Here is a 20566-nt window from a genome sequence, read left to right on the forward strand (position 1 = left end):
ACCGCTGAACGAGTGCCGTAAAGGCTAGAAAAGCTGCGCCGTCAAAATGGAATAATTCTTAATTATCTAACGGTTATCGATTCAAGTCCAAATCTTGACATGTACCACATGTTAAAGTAACGTAGACCTAGACAAGCAGTTCAACTGGTGCTTTCTTTGTCGGGTAATTGTAGAATGACATCATGGTGTAATTAGCAAGCTAGCTCATCAACTAGCCAGCCGTTAATTCAATATATTTTGATCACAAATTTGCCTGTAAGGGCTTTATAATCTGTACAGGATACGACATCCTCTGTCCTTGCACCCTCACATCGGAGATGGTGCAAGAGTTTAATTACTTGGTAAAACCAATAGAAATGTAGAAATGTCTATCAATCCAATAATTACGTTATTCTTGCCATTTAATTGTCTTTGTCTTCTCCAGATATGGCAGTAAACTCCTCCTCCTCTTCCAATAACTCCTTTCTTCATGCTAATAGCACTTTTAGCATGCATTGCCTCTTCACCAAACCAAACAACTTAATGTTCATTGTATTCAGCATCACAAACATCCTCCTCTTCATCCCCCTCTACATCCTCGTCCTCTACCTGGGTTTCCAACGATGGCGGCAGCAGCGCTCCAGCTCTTCAGTGGCCGTGATGAGTCACACAGACAGCTTCACCTACAACTTGACCTCCATCGAGCTGATTGGTGTTTTAGGGTGCACCATCTGCTGCTGTGCTATCTACTGGAAACAATTATCTGTATTACTTGTGGGGTCCTTTCTTCGGTCTTTCACCTGGTATGGACGAATGTTCTTTCACATCCTGACCTGTGTGGAGCGCTACCTGGCAGTCGTTCATCCCGTCACCTACCTGAGCCTGAGAAGAGAGCGAGGGATCAGAATCAGAAACATCAGCATTGGGTGTGTTTGGCTGCTTTGCTTCGGATAATCGTCTCTGGAGATTTCAGTAGACTTCACATTGTTTCATTTCGGCTTCTTGATGTTCTCCTTGGTCGTCGTCTCTTTCTTCAGCCTTTCTGTTCTTTGCATTCTGATTCGTCCAGGGCCCGGGGAACAAGGTGGAGACAGGGAAAGGGTTGACCAATCAAAGCTGGGAGTATTGGTGTCAAAAGGTGCTGCAGGTCTGGTATGGGCTCTTTCTCAAGTGAAACCTACTCTGGGCACCTGTTATGTTACCATTATGTAAAGGTGTTTCTGAGTGTGATACTTCCCGTTGTGGTATGAATTTATTAGGCATGAAGGAATGTCTGATCTGTGCATTGTATGTGAGAGGCCTCAGAAGCCTTCACAATGAGCAGAATCTATCCAGCTATCATGTGAAGCTGAGAGAAATGTAAAGAGACTTTATGTTTTTGGTAAGACTTGGTCCATCCATACATGCATTACCGAGATCCTCTCTGACATCAGATTTGTGTTGTAATAAACATATATTCAAACTGAGGCTCACCACGTTTAATGTTTCTTTCATTGAAATGAACAAAAGTAAAAAGATTTACATTAAATGTAATGTTGAAACATCTCGAAGTGTTCGTTGCAATTTTTTTCACGAAAACTTTAACAATCATTTCCTGGTTCAACCTGATCCTTTCTCAGTTTCCTGGTCTAACGGGACCTTTTCTATTTCCTAAAATGAAAAGAAGGTCTACGTTTCACTCTTTTTAATTTCCCGGTTGGAGTTGATCCATCAAGATGTTCAGTTCATCGAAACAGTATGCAAATAGCAGAAAAGAATGTAGAATACAAAGGAAAACAAATTACTTGATGCTCAGGTTCAGTGTCTGTGTTCATAGCATTTATGAGTTGTTCAATGAAAACTTAAACTTAATAAAATTAACATATATTTATGTTCATTTTATTTATTATTTATTTATTTTATTGACACATCTTCCATTTGATATATTGTTTATATCAGTAGGTTAATCACTTGTCAAACAGTTTGACATTTCCACTATGTTTTCATCCAGATGAAACATTTGACTTTGGATTCAAGAGAGAGTGAGAGCGAGAGAGAGAGAGAGAGAGGGGAGAGGAGGAGGTGGTAGAGGAGTGACTTTGATATACAGCCAGAACAGAATAGTTGGAGCAGATTCTCAGACACATGAGTCCACAGAGTGAAGAACAGCAGAAACTACTACTGACAAGGTTGGTCTTCTTACTTTTAATATCATCCTCTTAAATCTACATGTCGGGAGGACGACTGAAACGGACAAAAAACAAACGTCATCCTTTATTTGAACAACTAGGTGGTCCAACACTCAGTATTAATAACTTTACATACCAGGTGTTTGATGTTATATATTTCCTTTTGCATGGCAGAGAAACCAGTGTGATGTCGAAACATTTAAATATCTTTAAGTATGTATTCAACAGAAACTTTGAATAATTCAATTGAATGACCAGAGCTCCAGGAGAGCTGACCCAGAAAAAGATAATGTGACATCGTCTTTATACAGTCACAATTATTGATGAATAACAACATGAATCACCGAACATAACACAAGCCCCCCCTTTGTGTTATGTTTAGGGCCATTCTGTTTTACCTGCAATGCATCTCTAGTGTAATTCACAAAACGCTGTTGATTGTAATAATTGTAATTTATCCAAGCTACATTTTTGTTTGCCGTTATCATGGGGAAAATGGATTCAAAACCAGCGGCTATATCACTTTGGGCTTTGTATTCGGCAGGCACCCCCCTCGGAACCCCTATTGCATCTATCCACACACTAGGGACCTCTTTTCCTTTTTCTTGGTTTCACCAGATGCATACAAACTCTAAACAATACCACATGAATAACTAAGGCACATCCTTACCGTCGCTCGTGACCGTTGCTAAATCTCCAGTTATCTGTTCTAGGTATTAACTGAAAAGTGTGCGTCAATGAATTTTTTAGAATTCACCAGATGCATAAAAACTCCTAGAAAACTCCACAGTATAACTATGTCACGTCTGTTAACCACTCTCAATTCTATGAGGAGAGACTTATTCCGAATTCAACAATAATCTTTATTACATGGGTATAACAAATGGAATCGTGCATAGTCTTTGGCGATTAGACTCTGTCCTGAAACAGGATAAACAAAGGGCAGTGACGCCGAGTTCTTATGCGACAGAATTCCCCCTGGAGTCCAGACACTGGTGGTAGTGGTGAAGAAAAGAGTTGTGAATGAGGAGTATGACTACATGCTGCCTGGAAGTGACTGGGGTGGAGGAGGGTCGCTTGCAAGTGCCCGGACATTTATTGGCGTCGAGGGATGTAGTTTCCAAATGTTTTTGAACCACTCTGTTTCCCCACTCGTGGTGAGATCCTCGATGCGCACCGGGGGAAAACTGACCGCGGATGCCCGTCACTGCAGATGTGGAGGAAACGACGTTTGGGATATGTACATGTAGCGCCCTGCTAATTTGGTTACATGTGTGTTGTGGTCTTTTCTGTTATCAGTTCTGTTGTGTCCCAACTTTTTGGGGCTGGTTCAGGTGTCCATAGGGTGGGGAGCCAATCAGGAGAAGGGGGGAGGTGAGTGAAGATAAAGGGAGAGGTGGAGCTAGAGTTCAGGTGGTTCAGAGTGGGAGAAGAGGTGTGTTATCGTGAGATCGAGCCAAGGGTTGTGATTAGCGTAGAGGAGTAACTAGATGGAGGACCGTGATCCGTGTTGGAAGCACGGTCGGAGTGGGGCGGACCAGCTAGCGGCTAACCCGCGAGGGGTTCGCTGAGGACGACACAATTGGTTCTTTGTTTGTTATGTAACTGTATCATCAAATTATGGTGCAAGTTAACAAGCCCACCGTTAATTAAATTATTTTGAAACCCCCAATATCACCTATAAGGCTTTTGTAATCTACAGATCAAACAACATGTTCTGTCCTTGGCATCGGAAAAGGAAAAAGTCTGCTCCCAAGAAAATATGTATTCCTGAGAAAAAAGAAGAAAAACAAAGGGTTCTTTCTTCGTTGAATTAGTAAAACCTAACAATTTTATTTGCCTTTCACATTGATTGTGGCAAAAGCAGCACTACGCTCTGAGAAACATAATTTCCAACAGCTTGTTCAGGTCCACGATGACTTATTCCGATGTGCCAAGAAAACCATGAAAGCAAATAATTTCACATTCCAGAGGCATTTTCTGAATTTCCCGGGTAGAGTCACTTCAGCCAAAACGTTGCATTTAAGTTTCTTGTTTAAACAAATAGTAAAATGTCTATCAATCCAGTAATCAAGTTATTGCCATTTAATTGTCTTTGTCTTCTCCAGATATGGCAGTAAACTCATCCTCCTCTTCCAATGACTCCCTTCTTCATGCTAACATCACTTTGAGCATCCATTGCTACTTCACCAAACCAAGCTCCTTAATCTTCACCATATACATTATCACAAACATCCTCCTCCTCCCCCTCTTCATCCTCGTCCTCTACCTGGGTTTCCAACGATGGCGGCGGCAGCGCTCCAGCTCTTCAGTGGCCGTGATGAGTCACACAGACAGCTTCACCTACAACTTGACCTCCATCGAGCTGATTGGTGTTTTAGGGTGCACCATCTGCTGCTGTGCTATCTACTGGAAACAAGTATCTGTATTACATGTGGGGTTCTTTCTTCTTCATTTCACCTGGTTCGGACAACTAGTCTTTCACATCCTGACCTGTGTGGAGCGCTACCTGGCAGTCGTTCATCCCGTCACCTACCTGAGCCTGAGAAGAGAGCGAGGGATCAGAATCAGAAACATCAGCATTGGGTGTGTTTGGCTGCTTTGCTTCGGAGTGCCAACTCCGGAGACTTTAGTAGACTTACCATTGTTTAGTCTCTGCCTCTTGATGTTCTCCCTGGTCGTCATCTCTATCTGCAGCCTTTCTGTTCTTTGCATTCTGATTCGTCCAGGGCCCGGGGAACAAGGCGGGGACAGGGAAAGGGTTGACCAATCAAAGCAAAGGGCTTTCTTCACCATCATGGCCATACTGGGAGTCCTTTTGTTAAGGTGTGCTGCAGGTCTGGTTTGGGCTCTTTCTAAAGTGTTGCGGACAAGTGATGAGTGTGTGTTTACAGTGGTTTTAGACTGGTTTACTGTCCCCACCAGTCTGGTTTTACCTCTGCTGTTTCTACACAGAGCAGGAACATTAACGTGTTGTAAGATCAACACATAATGAGGATGATGCTGTTTTCACATGAAACGCAAAGCAAACTTTTAGTGCGGTAAGATTACATACAAGGTCAAAGTAAAGTAAATGTTTGAACTCAAGAGAGAAGTTTGACTCTTTATCGTGATAGCCAATCAGCATTGAGATTCTCTTCCTGTGGTCCTGATGTTGTTGAATCATAAATGGTAGAAAGTCTATGACACCTTTATATTTATTTGACCGAATGAAACTATATATATATAGAAATATCGAAATCTGCAAAACTATGTAGCTTTTTCTGCATCCTTTTAATTTTTATTGCAATTGAATTGCTGAATAATCTGTGTGTTTTAGGCTCAAACTGCTGACGTGGCGTGTTATAAACAGTTAATATGGCTGATGTGAAGAGTAAAGAGCATGCTGGAATGAAAATAGTATGGGTAATGTAACATGCTACTTCATGTAGAGCACATGTACATAATATAAGGAATATATTGACTTTCCTTAATAAAGGGATATTACAAAAAAAAATGCTGTAAATGGATGTATATGACACTGTTTATGGTATAGAAGTACAGTAGATGATTTGATATATTTTGTATTACAGGAATTATGTAAAGGTGTTTCTGAGTGTGATACTTCCTGTTGTGGTATGAATTTATTAGGCATGAAGGAATGTCTGATCTGTGCATTGTATGTGAGAGGCCTCAGAAACATTCAGACTGAGCACAATCTATCCAGCCATCATGTGAAGCTGAGAGAAATGTAAAGAGACTTTATGTTTTTGGTAAGACTTTGTCCATCCATACATGCATTACCGAGATCCTCTCTGACATCAGATTTGTGTTGTAATAAACATATATTCTTCATATATATCTTTAACAAGGCGTCGTCTGTTTTGAATGTGTTTATCATTTCCTGGTTTAACGTGATAGTTTCTCCGTTTCCTGGTCTAACGGGACCTTTTCTATTTCCTAAAATGAAAAAAAGGTTCAAGTTTCCCACTTTTTCATTCCTCAGTTGGAGTTGATCCATCAAGATTGACACAAATTCTAGAATTCTAGAATTGTGCTTCAGTCTAACTTGACTTTAGTTGGCCCATGAATACTTACATAGATTTATGTTTATTTTATTCATTGACATATTTTCCTTTAATATATTGTTTATTCATCATTAGATTAATCATGTATCCGTTAGAACAGCAGAAACTACTACTGACAAGGTTGGTTTTTCTTATTACTTTTATTGTTATTTTCTTAAATCCACATTAGTGGGGACGACTGAAACGGACAGAAAACAAACGTCATCTCATTGTTTGGACACTTGAATAATTGATCCTTCTCAAAGTCTGTCTTCAGCTTTGTTTAAAGGGAAATTTGACCGATTTTAAAATATCAGTATAGTTAACGAGAAGGTAAATCCCCAGAGCACTTTTTCAGCTGACTGTACACACCATGTGTGTAGTTAGTGTTGTTGATGGATTCAGGTCGACTTTGCATTCGACTTATTGCGTTATACATATGCAAAGCGACCGCCCACTAATGGTTGAAATCCAGCTGTTCCACCTGAATTTGCTATTGGCTGATCTGGAGTCAGGTGACTAACATGGAAGCAGCTTGGATCGACATTAGATATTGTATCTCACCCTCACTCTTCTATGCAGCGTTACAAATCATAACGATAGTTACGGATACACCTTGGAGCCACAAAGTTGTAAGCAAGTGGCAACAAAATATAGAAGAAAATATATATCAATGAATCCAAATCACAACCTGCAGCTACTGCGCTTAAGGACTTCAATCACCCAGCTGCAGTAGACGAAAAGCACTTTGATCGTGGATAAGCTTTCAAAACACTGGGTGTGGAGTGGAAATTAAAGTCTGTGCACTTTCACTGTAATCTTTTTTTTATTGAAATATGCACTTTGGCCAGAGTGTGTGGCCGACATGTGATCGCAGAGCTCGTATTTTCGCTTATGTGAAGAACTTTGAATTGTCTTGTTGAAATGTGCTATACAAATAAACTTGCCTTGCCTTTAATTAGATTTAAAAAATGACCAGGTCAACTACTTTACAAGGGACACATACAACTTGTAGACACCATGTGGGAGGTACTCAGCTTTAATACTCTTAAGTGTAATGTAGTAAGCATTTTAAAGGGCCATTTTACTTGTTTAAAAAAACATGTCAAACATAAGAAAACAAACTAAATACATCCAGGTGAAACCAAAGTACACACAGGAGCTGTCAAACCATTTTTTAAAATGTTGGACAAAAACAAACTCCAAAAACAGATTCAATGTTAGAAATGTGGACGCTCTATCCTCAAAAATGAAAGAGAGGATGACTTTATATCCGCATTATCATCCATTCAAAGTTGTGTACAACAAAGTGACTGTACCAGAAGAGAGAAGAAAACTGTATATACAAAACACTCATTCCTAACATTTGATTTATTATATGTAATAAAGTGAAGACATTTCACCAAGTAAAACTGAATATTAAAGCCAGATGATGTATTTTCTTTAAATGATGTGCTAATAGGTTAACTGTACAAAATACTGTCTTATTGAAGGAAAGAAGAAGTTCACACAATAATTATAAAAAAGACAAGGATGTGGTTTTTCATGTTGTCATCCATTCTCTGGTTCTGTCCATAAAGATGTGTTATTGACCTGGAAGAACGCAAATGAAAAATAGATTTAAGGTTAATTAAGAGTTACAGGTGCATTTTGACATGTTACTCATGTCTCTGAATATTGTGTAATACAGTTATCTATTGTGTTGCCAACTAATGTTTTGAGACATTAATAATCAGATTTATGTGATTTTTAATGGATCAAACATGTCTGTAAAGCAACATGCTGCATGTGAAACAGACAAACTCAAACACATACAAACTGTTTAAAAGCTCTTATTTACAGTCATTGTTGTATGTGAATTGGTGTCTCCAGCTGGTCGTAATAAAGAAATACACTCAAAGTCGTAGTACAAAGTCTGTTGTACTCGTCTGTACCTGCAGCTGTTCCCATCGTCACATTGGAGTAAACGCTCTCCTCTGGTTCATTATTGTTCCCTGTTAGAAGGATCAGATGAATGCATGAAAAGACCATTTCATGTCCTTTATTTAAAGACTGCTGGCCGACAAACACATTTAAACTATTGCATTTTATTCTCATGACATACTTTTTTTTTTAACTTAAGAAATTGTCAGCAGTCACTTCATCTTATTTTAGTATTTCTAACAGCTCTGTGATAAACACACAGTATATACTGTACCATGTCCAGGTTCTTCAGAGCCTCTGATTGTTTCATAGAGACAAGAATCACCTACAGAGACGTGGAAATCAAGACAAGGTCATATCAGTCATTTTAACCACATTATATGAATTATGTAATATTATTAAACAGATAACCAGAAATAGAAATGTCAGTTTTAAATTTAACTATACATTAATAAATGAATCAGGATAAAAGCTGACCATGGAGAAGAGAGGCATATGCATTGTTTTGAGTTTCAACCTGGTTGGTCACGTGGTCTGTAGCTGGGCTCTGATTGGTAGAGTGGAAGAGGTTTCATGGTTCAGTCTGCCCCTACACCAGTAGTCTCCACTGTGTGATGGTCTGATCATGGGGCCACTTGGGTTTCGAGGTGAGCTGGATGTTTCCCATCGATACTCCCACTCAGCTTCTCCTCCGTCCTTTATGTCACAGGTGAGAGTGATGGTCTCTCCGGAGTAAATCACAGGCCAGTCGGGCTGCAGAGTCACAACAGCTCTGTGAGTGACTGTTCACAAATAGAAAAGTTAGAAAAGTGTGTTAGTCTTAATCCTTATTCGCAAATACTCTGTATTATGTATACATTCTGTGTTTTATACCAACTAGCCAGGTTAGTTCTTTACCGGCTGGTGTGCTGTACTCTGTGTAGTAAACTGGGTCTCCACTTCCTCCTCTGCACCAGTAGACTCCTTCTCCTCCTCCTTCTCGTCCTCGTCCTCCTCCTCCTCCTTCTCCTCCTCCTTCTCCTCCTCCTCCTCCTCCTCCTTGTGAGACACCGATTCGTCCGTTTGTGAGGAGAACATCATCTCGTGTGATCAGGGGTTCAGAGGTTTTCTTGCCTCTGTACCAGAAGTATTTCCAACCAGATGAAGATGGTGATGATGAACTCACAGAGCAGGTCAGGGACACACTGCCCCCTACAGGAGAACCTTTGCTCAGTCGGGCCTTTGGTCGCTCTGTTTTCACGGAGAACCAAAACATAACAGTGGTTGTTATTGTGCTTGTGAATTATTATAGTTTCATAAATAATGAAAAGAAATAATATTATACAATATTCTAGGGGGTGCGACAATTCATTGATAAAACAATGCAGAACTCATGTTTATGTTTCACTTATTAACCATTGAAGTTGTTCCTTCAACTGAGGAGGAAGCAGTTATCTTTGTTTTAGTGAATCACTTTAAATATATTAACAATGTTACAAGGTATCAGTGATTTATGTTTTTTAATGTAAATATAATTTAACATTAAGTTGGAGACAGAAGAAGATGTCAAAGTCACTCTTCCTGTAACAAATGACATGTTCACTAAGTAATGAGCACATTTCCCCTGAAGGAGGCGCCACACTCACCTGCTCTATTTGATACATTCATGTTATCACTAATTAATCACAGACTAATTTATCAAAATGGATCAAATGTTTAATGGTTTGTCTTATTATGTAAATGTATTTATGTAAACAGCTGAAGCCCGTCCATCTTTCTTCGTTTATATTTTAATGACAATATTATGTAATAATATCTCCTTTACTCAAAGCTCAGGATTACACGGTTAAACAGCATTAATATACATAATATACATTATATTATATTAGCACTTTGCAGATTTATTATATCAACTCGGCTCATAAATAAATAAGTACTTTTAGTGAACTCGGTCACTTACCTGTTACAGTTATAGAGATTGTATTACTTTCTATGATAACAGCTGGTGAGCTCTTGTGAGCCGCGATACACTGATATCCACCACTGTGGCGTGAAGTTAGAGATTGTGATTTAAGTCTCTTCTTCGGGCTGTTGGGGGGAGATCTTTTTCCATCCAGGCTGATGGAGTAATACCAGTCAGGGTTTTCTCCTCTCCCCAGGTCACATACGAAGGTCACATACTCTCCAGTAAAGAAAGTGGACCTGTTCGGGTCAACGGACAGCCAAATATCTAGAAACAAATGCAAAGAGTGAAATGTGTTTTCTTTTTTTTAATGCATCATAAATTAACTAAACAGGACACTTACATATAATGTGTAAAAAGAGTGGCAATAAGTGGAGAATTGTCTTGAGTGAAGATTTAATAAGAAAGGAAGTTGTATAAAAACCTCGAGCGTGTCCACAGTCGAGGAGAATATTCATCACTAAAATAAAGTTAGAAACGTCATCATCAAATTGAAACTATTACCATCAGGCATTTAAAAGGTTTTCTCTATAAAACTATAACTTAAATGGAGACAGTACTCACAGAAAAGCCCCAGCACACAACACAAAGTGAGTCCCATCCTCACTCCGCTCTGCTTCTGAGAAGCTTTTGTAGCTTTTACACTTTGAGCAAAGTTTGAAACTGCAGCATTGGATTGGACGTTTTCTCCACCTTCTTCTTCAGTTAAACTTCCTCCCCTTTTCCATAAAGCTCACACAACCAAACTGGTTTGACCACAGCACACTATTCTAAGAAAAAAGAGGTGAATAAAGCATCCCATAAACACACCTACTATTTAATCTCTGCATGTAATATTGTGATGTGTGCTGTGTGCATATCTTTGAAAGCATGCGTCTCTAACACTCTCCAGAGTAAATGCGATACGAAGGAAATGTGGTCAAGACTTAGCGGTGGACTTGTGTTGTCTGAAAACACACACTTCCTCTGGTATCCGGTTGATACCAGAGGAAGTAGAAGAAAGCTGCTCAACGATGCCGTTTTTACATTTTTTATTATTTGGATCCACTCTTTTGGCACATCTTCCCTTCACAATAAAAGCTGGCAATCATCCAACTGTGGTGTATAGGAAAGGTGTCTCAAATCACTCAGTTGGTAACGCACTCTCTTCTCAATGTGAACTTCATGTTTCCTGTTACATTTACTATATTTCACCACTTATTGAAGGCCGATCCAGTCTCTGAGCACCAATCCGGGCTCTGCTCCACTTAATAAATAATAAACAGCCTCCTCTTATTCTAGATGTACAATTAAACAATAAAGAACGTATGTGTACGATACTGTATGAATATGAAATGCATGCTTATACATGCAGTAATGTATCAACCTGGGGTGGGGGTCGCGAGATGGTTCTGGAGAAGAAAGAAATATTGTAAATATAATAACAAATTTACATTTACACTGGAATAGTTGACATGACATCGCCTGTACCAGTCTTATCATTTGCGTGTCAGTTTCTGACGAGGGATTTCCGTCGGGGGAAGAAGGAAAAAAATAATAATTCTGAACGCTTCACTAATTCAGAGTACCTGGAGCACATTGGACAACATGTATCACACATATATATTAATACTGTAAATGTCTGATGTTAATTTACATTAACTTTCTGCGCCATCAAACAACAAAAAGTGTGACCAGTCAACTTAAAGTTGTTCTGTAAAAGAGAAAAAAAAGAGGAGGTTGAAATGTACAAAAGCCTGCGTGTGACATTTCATTTTGCAGCCAGGATCTTGGTGAATATCGTGGTTTGTATTTAAGTCTTTAATTTTTATACAACAAGCAAAACACTCTTAATCGTTTTTAAGCGTCGCGGTTTGCTCCTCATCCGTTTCACATATTCACATCGAGCAACAGCTGCAGTGGTGAATACAGGACTCTATATGCAGAGACTTTAAGGATGCAGTAATATCATATTTACATAGCTGTGATCTATTCCTGTTTAATTAGATTAAATCATGACCAGGTCAAATACTTTATAAGGGAAATATACAACTGGGAGACAACATGTGGAAGGTACTAAGCTTTAAGATTCTTAACTGTAGTTTAGTAAGTATTTTAAAGGGCCATTTTAATTGTTAAAAACATGAATCTTATGAATAGAATGTGTGGAAATGTGTTCCTAGTAATCTTATCGAATAATATTTTTTTTGCTAAAGAAATGGCAGTCAGAAACACTGCTGGCAGCTCAGTGCTGGAAGTTTATTGATGCATCAAAAGGTCAAACATAAGAAAACAAACTAAATACATCCAGGTGAAACCAAAATACACACAGCACCTGTCAAATCATTTTTAAAAATGTTGGACGAATACAAACTCCAAAAACAGATTCAATGTTATAAATGTGGAAGCTTTATATCCGCATTATCACCATAGTACTGAAGCTCAAAGATTTCACATTTGTTTCTGCTTTTTAAACCAGCCTCCATTCAAAGTTGTGTACAACAAAGTGACTGTACCAGAAGAGAGAAAAACACTATATACAAAACACTCAATCCTAACATTTGATTTATTACATGTAATAATGTGAAGTCTTTTCACAAAGTAAAACTGAATATTAAAGCTATATGATGTATTTTCCTTAGATTATGTGCTAATAGGTTAACTATGCAAAATACTGTCTCATAGAAGGAAAGAAGAAATTCACACAATGATTATAAAAAAAAAAAGACAAGGATGTGGTTTTTCATATTGACATCCATTCCACTGGTTCTGTCATTAAAGGTGTGTTATTGACCTGGAAGAAAGCAAATGGAAAAGAGATGTAAGGTTATTTATGTCAGGACCCTCGTCTGACCCATTGAGTGTTAACCTCTGTTTCCCCCCAGTCTCCCCCGTGTGTTTTGTTATGCCATGTGTTCTTTTTCTCGGGCCTCCCTCCAGACACCTCCCATGGCCACATCCCTGATTGGTACACAGCTGTGGACAATCTGGCTCCTTACCACCGGTAGTATATCAACCCTGGCCAAACGGGGGCGCTGGCCAGTCGTGGTTGGGATACTGGTGAGCGGAGCCAAGCCTTCGCTCAACCCCCTACCAAGACTGTTGTTGCCTGTATCTCTCTCTTTGCACTCTTGCCCTCTCTCTCTCTCTTTCTCTCAAATGTGGTGGACCCTGGAGTGGAACAAAATGTCACAGACACAGAATCTATAGCCAGAGTCCAGATTCCCTTAGGGACGCTCGAGTGTCCGCTAGTGGTCACTTCCCTAGACGGCAGCTTCCTGGTCAGAATCACCCACCGGACCCGGCCGCTTCATCTCATCCTCTCTGATAACCACAGCGAGAGTCTTCAGTTTTATGTTTTTCCTCAAAACCGCCTAGTTCTGGGCCTCCCTTGACCTCCGTAATGCATACCACTGGGTGCACATCCGAGCAGGGGATGAGTGGAAAACAGGGTTTAACACCCCCCTGGGTCACTTCGAGTACTTGGTCATGCCGTTTGGACTAACCAACGCCCCCGCAGTATTCCAGGCATTGGTAAACAACGTACCCCCTGAACTGTTTTGTATTTGCGTACTTAGACGACATCCTCATCTGTTCAGTGGACCTTCAGGAGCATCAGCGCCACGTCCGGATGGTCCTCCGGCGCCTACTAGAGAATAAGCTGTCGGTGAAGGCAGAGAAGTGTGAGTTCCATGTGAACCTCAGCTCAGTTCCTGGGGTTCATCATCGAGAAGGGTCAAGTGAGGACGGATCCGGAAAAAGTCGAGGCTGTCACATAGATCAAACCAGTGTCCACCAGTGCCCTCCGGCCAGACCCCCAGCACCCGCACGACTCATTGACGGAGGCCCATACGGTCAACAGACTTTTGGATGCTCGCCGTCGGGGTTTCCGATACCTCGTGGACTGGGAGGGATACGGTCCGGAGTAACGCTCATGGGTGCCCCTCTCTAGGATAACTTGACCCCACGCTAATTCAGGATTTCGGTCGGCTGCATCCAGACAAGATGGGCAGATCGCCTGGAGGCTCCCGTTGAGGGAGTAAATTGTCCTTTGACTATTCGTGGACTAGATCTCTCTCCTCTCCGGGTGTATCCGTTCCTGCCTCCGGTGACGAGCCACGGGACATCACACCGGATACTGTCTCTTGTGGTCTTGCTATTGGGTCCTAACCTTGAACTACCGTGACTATTTAAGAGTTGCAGGTGCATTATGACATTTTACTCATATCTCTGAATATTGTGTAATACAGTTATATATTGTGTTGCCAACTCAAACATGTCTGTAAAGCAACATGCTGCATGTGAAACAGACAAACTCAAACACATCCAAACTGTTTAAAAGCTCTTATTTACAGTCATTGTTGTATGTGAATTGGTGTCTCCAGGTGGTCGTAATAAAGAAATACACTCAAAGTCGTAGTACAAAGTCTGTTGTACTCGTCTGTACCTGCAGCTGTTCCCATCGTCACATTGGAGTAAACGCTCTCCTCTGGTTCATTATTGTTCCCTGTTAGAAGGATCAGATGAAAGCATGAAAAGACCATTTCATGTCCTTTATTTAAAGACTGCTGGCCGACAAACACATTTAAACTATTGCATTTTATTCTCATGACATACTTTTTTTTTACTTAAGGAATTGTCAGCAGTCACTTCATCTTATTTTAGTATTTCTAACAGCTCTGTGATAAACACACAGTATATACTGTACCATGTCCAGGTTCTTCAGAGCCTCTGATTGTTTCATAGAGACAAGAATCACCTACAGAGACGTGGAAATCAAGACAAGGTCATATCAGTCATTTTAACCACATTATATTAACTATGTAATATTATTAAACAGATAACCAGAAATAGAAATGTCAGTTTTAAATTTAACTATACATTAATGAATGAATCAGGATAAAAGCTGACCATGGAGAAGAGAGGCATATGCATTGTTTTGAGTTTCAACCTGGTTGGTCACGTGGTCTGTAGCTGGGCTCTGATTGGTGCTCTGAGACCTGGTGGACCCAGAACAGGAAGTAAATGTATTTAATGAGGAACGTGTAAAGTACTGCTGTTATGTTCAGAAAGAGAGAAGAGAGTTTTGTACCAACCTCACGAGGCGTGAATCTGGAAGAAAAAGACTTTTGCTGTTTTAGAATTGTTCTATTGTTACTACACAACATGTTATTATATCTGTGACTGACTTCTTAGATTGTAATCAATCTAATATCAGAAGGAACAGATCTCACCTTTTGACTTTCTGTAGCAATACAGAACCAGCAGCAGCAGAATAATCAGTGAAACTCCACAAACCAGACCAACAACCAACAGCACGGGAACTGGAGAGCTTGTTGTTGCAGCTTCAGAATATACACACAAATACACATAATCATCAATAGATACACAAGTATGTCTGACTTAAACAAATAGTTTAAACCAACTTATAACAGCGTTTTTAATCTTATACTCACATTTAACTGACAACCAACTCTCTGGTGACGTCAAACTCCTGAAACCTTGTGGTGAATCTCTTCCTTCACATTTATAAAAACCTTCATCTGACTTTGTAACTTCAGAGATAAACAGCTCCCCGCTGGCATCATTTGAGATGAGTTTGTCATTTTTATAGAAATCCACTTTATAAAGAACCTTTTCTGTCCTCAACCTGCAGCTGAGAGTGACAGAATGTCCCTCAGTCACAGGATGGACAGAGCTCACCAGGATGACATCACCGCCTGTGAAGAGAACAAAGAATAGGAAGTTTGGCTCAAAAACATCAGCTGGTTGAACAAGCTGCTGTAAATGATGAGGACACATTTCATCGTTTTTTATTGTGTTTTACAGATTCATAAAGTAGCCATTTTGAAAACGATGGCCCTTTGGAAATGTACATGGTCACATCTACAGCTATAATTAATGTTAAATATATTGGGCCAATGTCAATTTAGTGGCAGTGTGATACAGAATGGTCTAAAAAGGGCAAAAACTCTTTGATGAGTAAAATAAGTTTGGTTAATACAACTCATCCATAAATGTCAACACTTTATAATAGAATATTGAAATACTTCAGAATCAAATATCTCTTAAATGAATTAAAACTCACTCTGTACAGTGATGTTGGCTGCATTGCTGAACTGTCCTGTTTCAGACTCACACCAGTACACTCCACTAATCCCAATAGAGTTGATGCTGCATGTAGATCCAGTCATGGTTCCCAAGGAAGAACAATATGCCAGGTGTACATATTTAATAAACCTTCTCACTCTCCACTCAGGAGAGTTTCCCTCACAGCTCAGTGACAGTGACTCTTTGCTGAAGAACTGCATTCTGGGAGGACTCACTGTGAGAGACGCTGCTGGATGGAAATCTGAAAAACACACGAGGAGACAAACAAAGCACACTTTTTAATATTCTTTATTATAACGAGCATAATGAAAATAATATTCGTTGTTTTTTTAATGTTTTTAATATTTTTATTTGCTAGTGAATTTTGAGATGAAATACAACAGTAAAACATTTCCCAACTGAAATATTGAACTAACCTACCTCCAGACCAGATGAACTGAGGTTCACTATACGAAGAGTAGAACAATGGATCTCCTCTTCCAGCTCTGCACACATATCCTGCTGTGTGCGTCTGTCCATGAACAATGAAGGAGTCCTCTTCAGTCCCAGTGGAGCTACCAGGTAGCAGCTCATAGCTGTAGGACTCCAGTTTGGGAACAACCTGGTACCAGAAGAACCTCCATCCTGCAGATGGATGTTCAACCCTGCAGGTCAGAGTCACTGAGTCTCCAGGACTCGGCCACAATGGAGACACAGTGAGGACCGGCTTGGGTTTATCTGTTGGGAAGACATGTTATGAGTCGTGAGTGGGTTACATGCACCGCTTGTAAACTACATCATGTTTTCACTTTAAATATATTAACAATGTTACATGCTATCAGTTACAATGTAAATAATTTAACATTAAGTTGGAGACAGAAGAAGATGTCAAAGTCACTCTTCCTGTAAGAAATGACAGGTTCACTAAGTAATGAGCACATTTCCCCTGAAGGAGGCGCCACACTCAGCTGCTCTGTTAGATACATTCATGTTGTCACTAATTATTCACCGACTACTTTCTAGGATGTGTTGTCCTATATTCATTTCTCAAAATGGATACAACACTGGATGGTTTGTCTTATTATTATTATGCAAATATCTCATGCAACATCTGAACCCTGTCAATCTATTGTGTTCATATATTTATGGTCCTTGGATTACACGGTTAAACAGCTGCATAAAAGCTTTATGTATCTTACAGTAATATTTACACATTATCACTATACGGTATATTATAATAGCACTTTGTCACGGACAGGTTTATTATATCAACATGGCTAATAAATAAACAAATGTTTTTAGTGATTTTGGTCATGATGGTAAAACTCTGTTCACTTACCTGTTACAGTTAGAGACACTTTATTACTTTCTATGAAAACAGCTGATGATCTCTTGTGAGTTGCATAACACTGATATTTCTCAGTGAAGCCTGGAGTTACAGGTGGTGATCTAATTATCTTGTCTGTGCTGTAGAAGAGAAAATTAACGCCATTCCTCCTGAATGAGTAATACCAGTCAGTCTCTTCTCCTGTCCTCACGTCACATGTGAAGGTAACAGACTCTCCAGTAAAGAAAGTGGACCTGTTTGGATCAGTGGACAGCCAAATATCTAGAAACAAGGGGAAATGTGAAAATGAGTGATCATAAATTCACTAAACAGAACACATTAATATAATGTGTTAAAGAGTGACAATAGGTGGAGAATTGTCTTGAGTGAATATATAAAAATAAGTTGTATAAAAACCTTGAGCGTGTCCACAGTAGAGGAGAATATTCATCACTAAAATAAAGTTAGAAACGTCATCATCAAATTGAAACTATTAACATCAGGCATGTAAAAGGTTTTCTCTATAAAACTATGATTAAAACATAGAAAGTACTCACAGAAAAGCCCCGGCACACAAACTAAAGTGAGTCCCATCCTGACGTCCTCACTGACTCTCTGACACTCTGCTTCTGAGGAAAGATTTTGTAACTCTTAGACTTTGAGCAAAGTTTGAAACAGTCATTATTCTGTTAAATCATCGTCTCATAGTGTGGCTGACATCATCTTTGCCCTTTTAAGCTCTTCCTCCATTTCCTTTGACATGTCAATCTTTTTTAATGAAACCCAGAACATCACAGGTGTGTCCCTTTTCCTGTCACCTGCTGTTGTAAATATGTACCTGCGCTGATCAATAGACCCAAAGGACTCTTGTTAATCCTCAGAGCAACGGAGGATTCATAAATAGGTAATGTGTCTATGATTGTCTGTAGTTAGTGTTAACTAATTAGGAATGTATATAAATAATAATAAATATAAATAATTTAAAAAATATAAATAATTAATATAAATAATATCTACATGATTACTCGGTTACACAATTGTTATTATAAAATAAATAATCCGTTAAACAAAAGGTAACAGTCCAGTGTATCGAGTGGCAGAATAATCCACTGCAGCTATGTTGGTGACTGGTAGGCCACCCAGATCCCAATAGTTCAGGTTTATGTTAAATAACTGTTTCATTAATAAATGAATACATCTGTTAAGTGCCACCACAAGTTTAAAATTCTGGAGAGATTTTGAAATGAAATGTATGTGGTTATGAAACTGTTACTTAGTAGTTGTAAGTTTTCCTAAGAACAGTTAGTCATGCAGAAGACGTTGACAGACGATGTGCCTTTTGCAGTACGTCTTAAATGACTCAAAGAAAGGGTGCTGGGTTCGTGTGTGAGGTTCACTTGTTAATAAAGTTGGGAGATCAGACATGTCGTTCAGGGCTTCCCTCTTTTCTTTAGTTTGACTTTGTACTACGACTTTGAGTGTATTTCTTTATTACGACCAGCTGGAGACACCAATTCACATACAACAATGACTGAAAATAAGAGCTTTTAAACAGTTTGAATATGTTTAAGTTTGTCTGTTTCACATGCAGCATGTTGCTTTACAGATGTGTTTGAATGTCTGAAGTCAATAACTACAGACCTGTCTCTCTCCTCCCCTTACTTTCCAAAACTCTAGAGCGAGCTATCTTTAACCAAGTCTCCTCCTTTCTCCACTGTAACAACCTTCTAGACCCCCACCAGTCTGGATTCAAGGCAGGCCACTCAACAGAGACTGCCCTCCTTGCTGTCTCTGAGCAGCTTCACACTGCTAGAGCAGCCTCTCTCTCCTCTGTCCTTATCCTTCTAGACCTTTCCGCTGCCTTTGACACAGTGAACCACCAGATCCTCATGTCCTCCCTCCAGGACCTGGGTATCTCAGGCACCGCGCTCTCACTCTTCTCATCCTACCTCACCAACCGCTCTTACCGGGTAACCTGGAGAGGATCTGTGTCTGAGCCTTGTCCTCTGACTACTGGGGTCCCTCAGGGTTCAGTCCTTGGTCCTCTTCTCTTCTCCCTGTACACCAACTCTCTTGGCTCTGTCATTCGCTCGCATGGCTTCACCTACCACAGCTATGCTGACGACACCCAACTGATCCTCTCGTTTCCCCAATCTGAAACACAGGTAGCAGCACGAATCTCTGCCTGTCTGACCGACATCTCTCAGTGGATGTCCGCTCACCACCTGAAAATTAACCTGGACAAGACTGAACTTCTCCTCCTTCCAGGAAAAGGCTCTCCCACCCACGACCTGACTATTAACTTCAACAACTCAGTGCTGGCTCCGACTCCGACTGCCAGGAACCTCGGAGTGACACTCGACAGTCAACTCTCCCTGACTGCCGACATTACCGCAATAACACGCTCCTGTAGATACATGCTGTACAGCATCAGGAGAATACGACCCCAATCGGCTTGTAGCTCCTTCACTTCGCGCTAAACACTCAACAAAATCACGACTGTTTGCTGTGCTGGCTCCTCATTGGTGGAACGAGCTCCCCATTGACATCAGGACAGCAGAAAGTCTCTACACCTTCTGTGGCAAACTAAAAACACATCTTTTTCGACTATACCTTGAATAGGGAAGGTAGAGCCGTAGTAGCACTCTAGTAGCACTTAAATGTCCCTTACCGATAGCACTTTGTTGTTTAGCACTTTAGTAGCACTTAAATGGCACTTACGGATAGTACTCTGTAGTTTGACGTTATTGAAGAAATTGTACTTGCTTGATTCTTGTTGTTCTGAGTTTGGACTAATGGTTTAATGCACTTATTGTAAGTCGCTTTGGATAAAAGCGTCAGCTAAATGTCATGTAATGTAATGTAATGTAATGTTTGATCCATTAAAAATCACATAAATCTGATTATTAATGTCTCAAAACATTAGTTGGCAACACAATAGATAACTGTATTACACAATATTCAGAGACATGAGTAACATGTCAAAAGGCACCTGTAACTCTTAAATAACCTTAAATCTATTTTTCATTTGCGTTCTTCCAGGTCAATAACATATCTTTATGGACAGAACCAGAGAATGGATGACAACATGAAAAACCACATCCTTGTCTTT

At 39.9% G+C, this 20566-nt stretch overlaps 1 protein-coding gene across 1 annotated transcript; it reads right to left on the reverse strand.

Moving 5' to 3' along the window:
- Positions 1-7446: 7446 nt before the first annotated feature.
- Positions 7447-18124, reverse strand: LOC117748123. The gene is made up of 19 exons (XM_034557754.1): positions 18012-18124; positions 17872-17907; positions 17467-17736; positions 16569-16865; positions 16126-16389; positions 15494-15757; positions 15272-15382; positions 15134-15149; positions 14949-15037; positions 14746-14796; positions 14485-14544; positions 10623-10790; positions 10402-10518; positions 10056-10325; positions 9014-9346; positions 8594-8898; positions 8391-8441; positions 8128-8187; positions 7447-7786 (listed from the first exon to the last, which is right to left on the reverse strand). The coding sequence occupies exons 1-16, from the start codon at positions 18046-18048 to the stop codon at positions 8642-8644; spliced, it is 2640 nt and encodes an 879-aa protein (XP_034413645.1). The 5' UTR covers positions 18049-18124; the 3' UTR covers positions 7447-7786; positions 8128-8187; positions 8391-8441; positions 8594-8641.
- Positions 18125-20566: the final 2442 nt, after the last annotated feature.

This window comes from Cyclopterus lumpus, chromosome 18, assembly GCF_009769545.1.
Source record: "Cyclopterus lumpus isolate fCycLum1 chromosome 18, fCycLum1.pri, whole genome shotgun sequence".
NCBI lineage: Eukaryota > Metazoa > Chordata > Actinopteri > Perciformes > Cyclopteridae > Cyclopterus > Cyclopterus lumpus.

Coding starts and splice junctions, on each gene's coding strand:
- LOC117748123 (XM_034557754.1), bottom strand. CDS start 18,048: ATGGGACTCACTTTAGTTTGTGTGCCGGGGCTTTTCT. Junction 17,908..18,011: donor TTGTGTGCCGGGGCTTTTCT/GTGAGTACTTTC, acceptor ACTTTATTTTAG/TGATGAATATTCTCCTCTAC. Junction 10,791..14,484: donor GACGATGGGAACAGCTGCAG/GTACAGACGAGT, acceptor TGGTTGTGTGAG/CTTTATGGAAAAGGGGAGGA.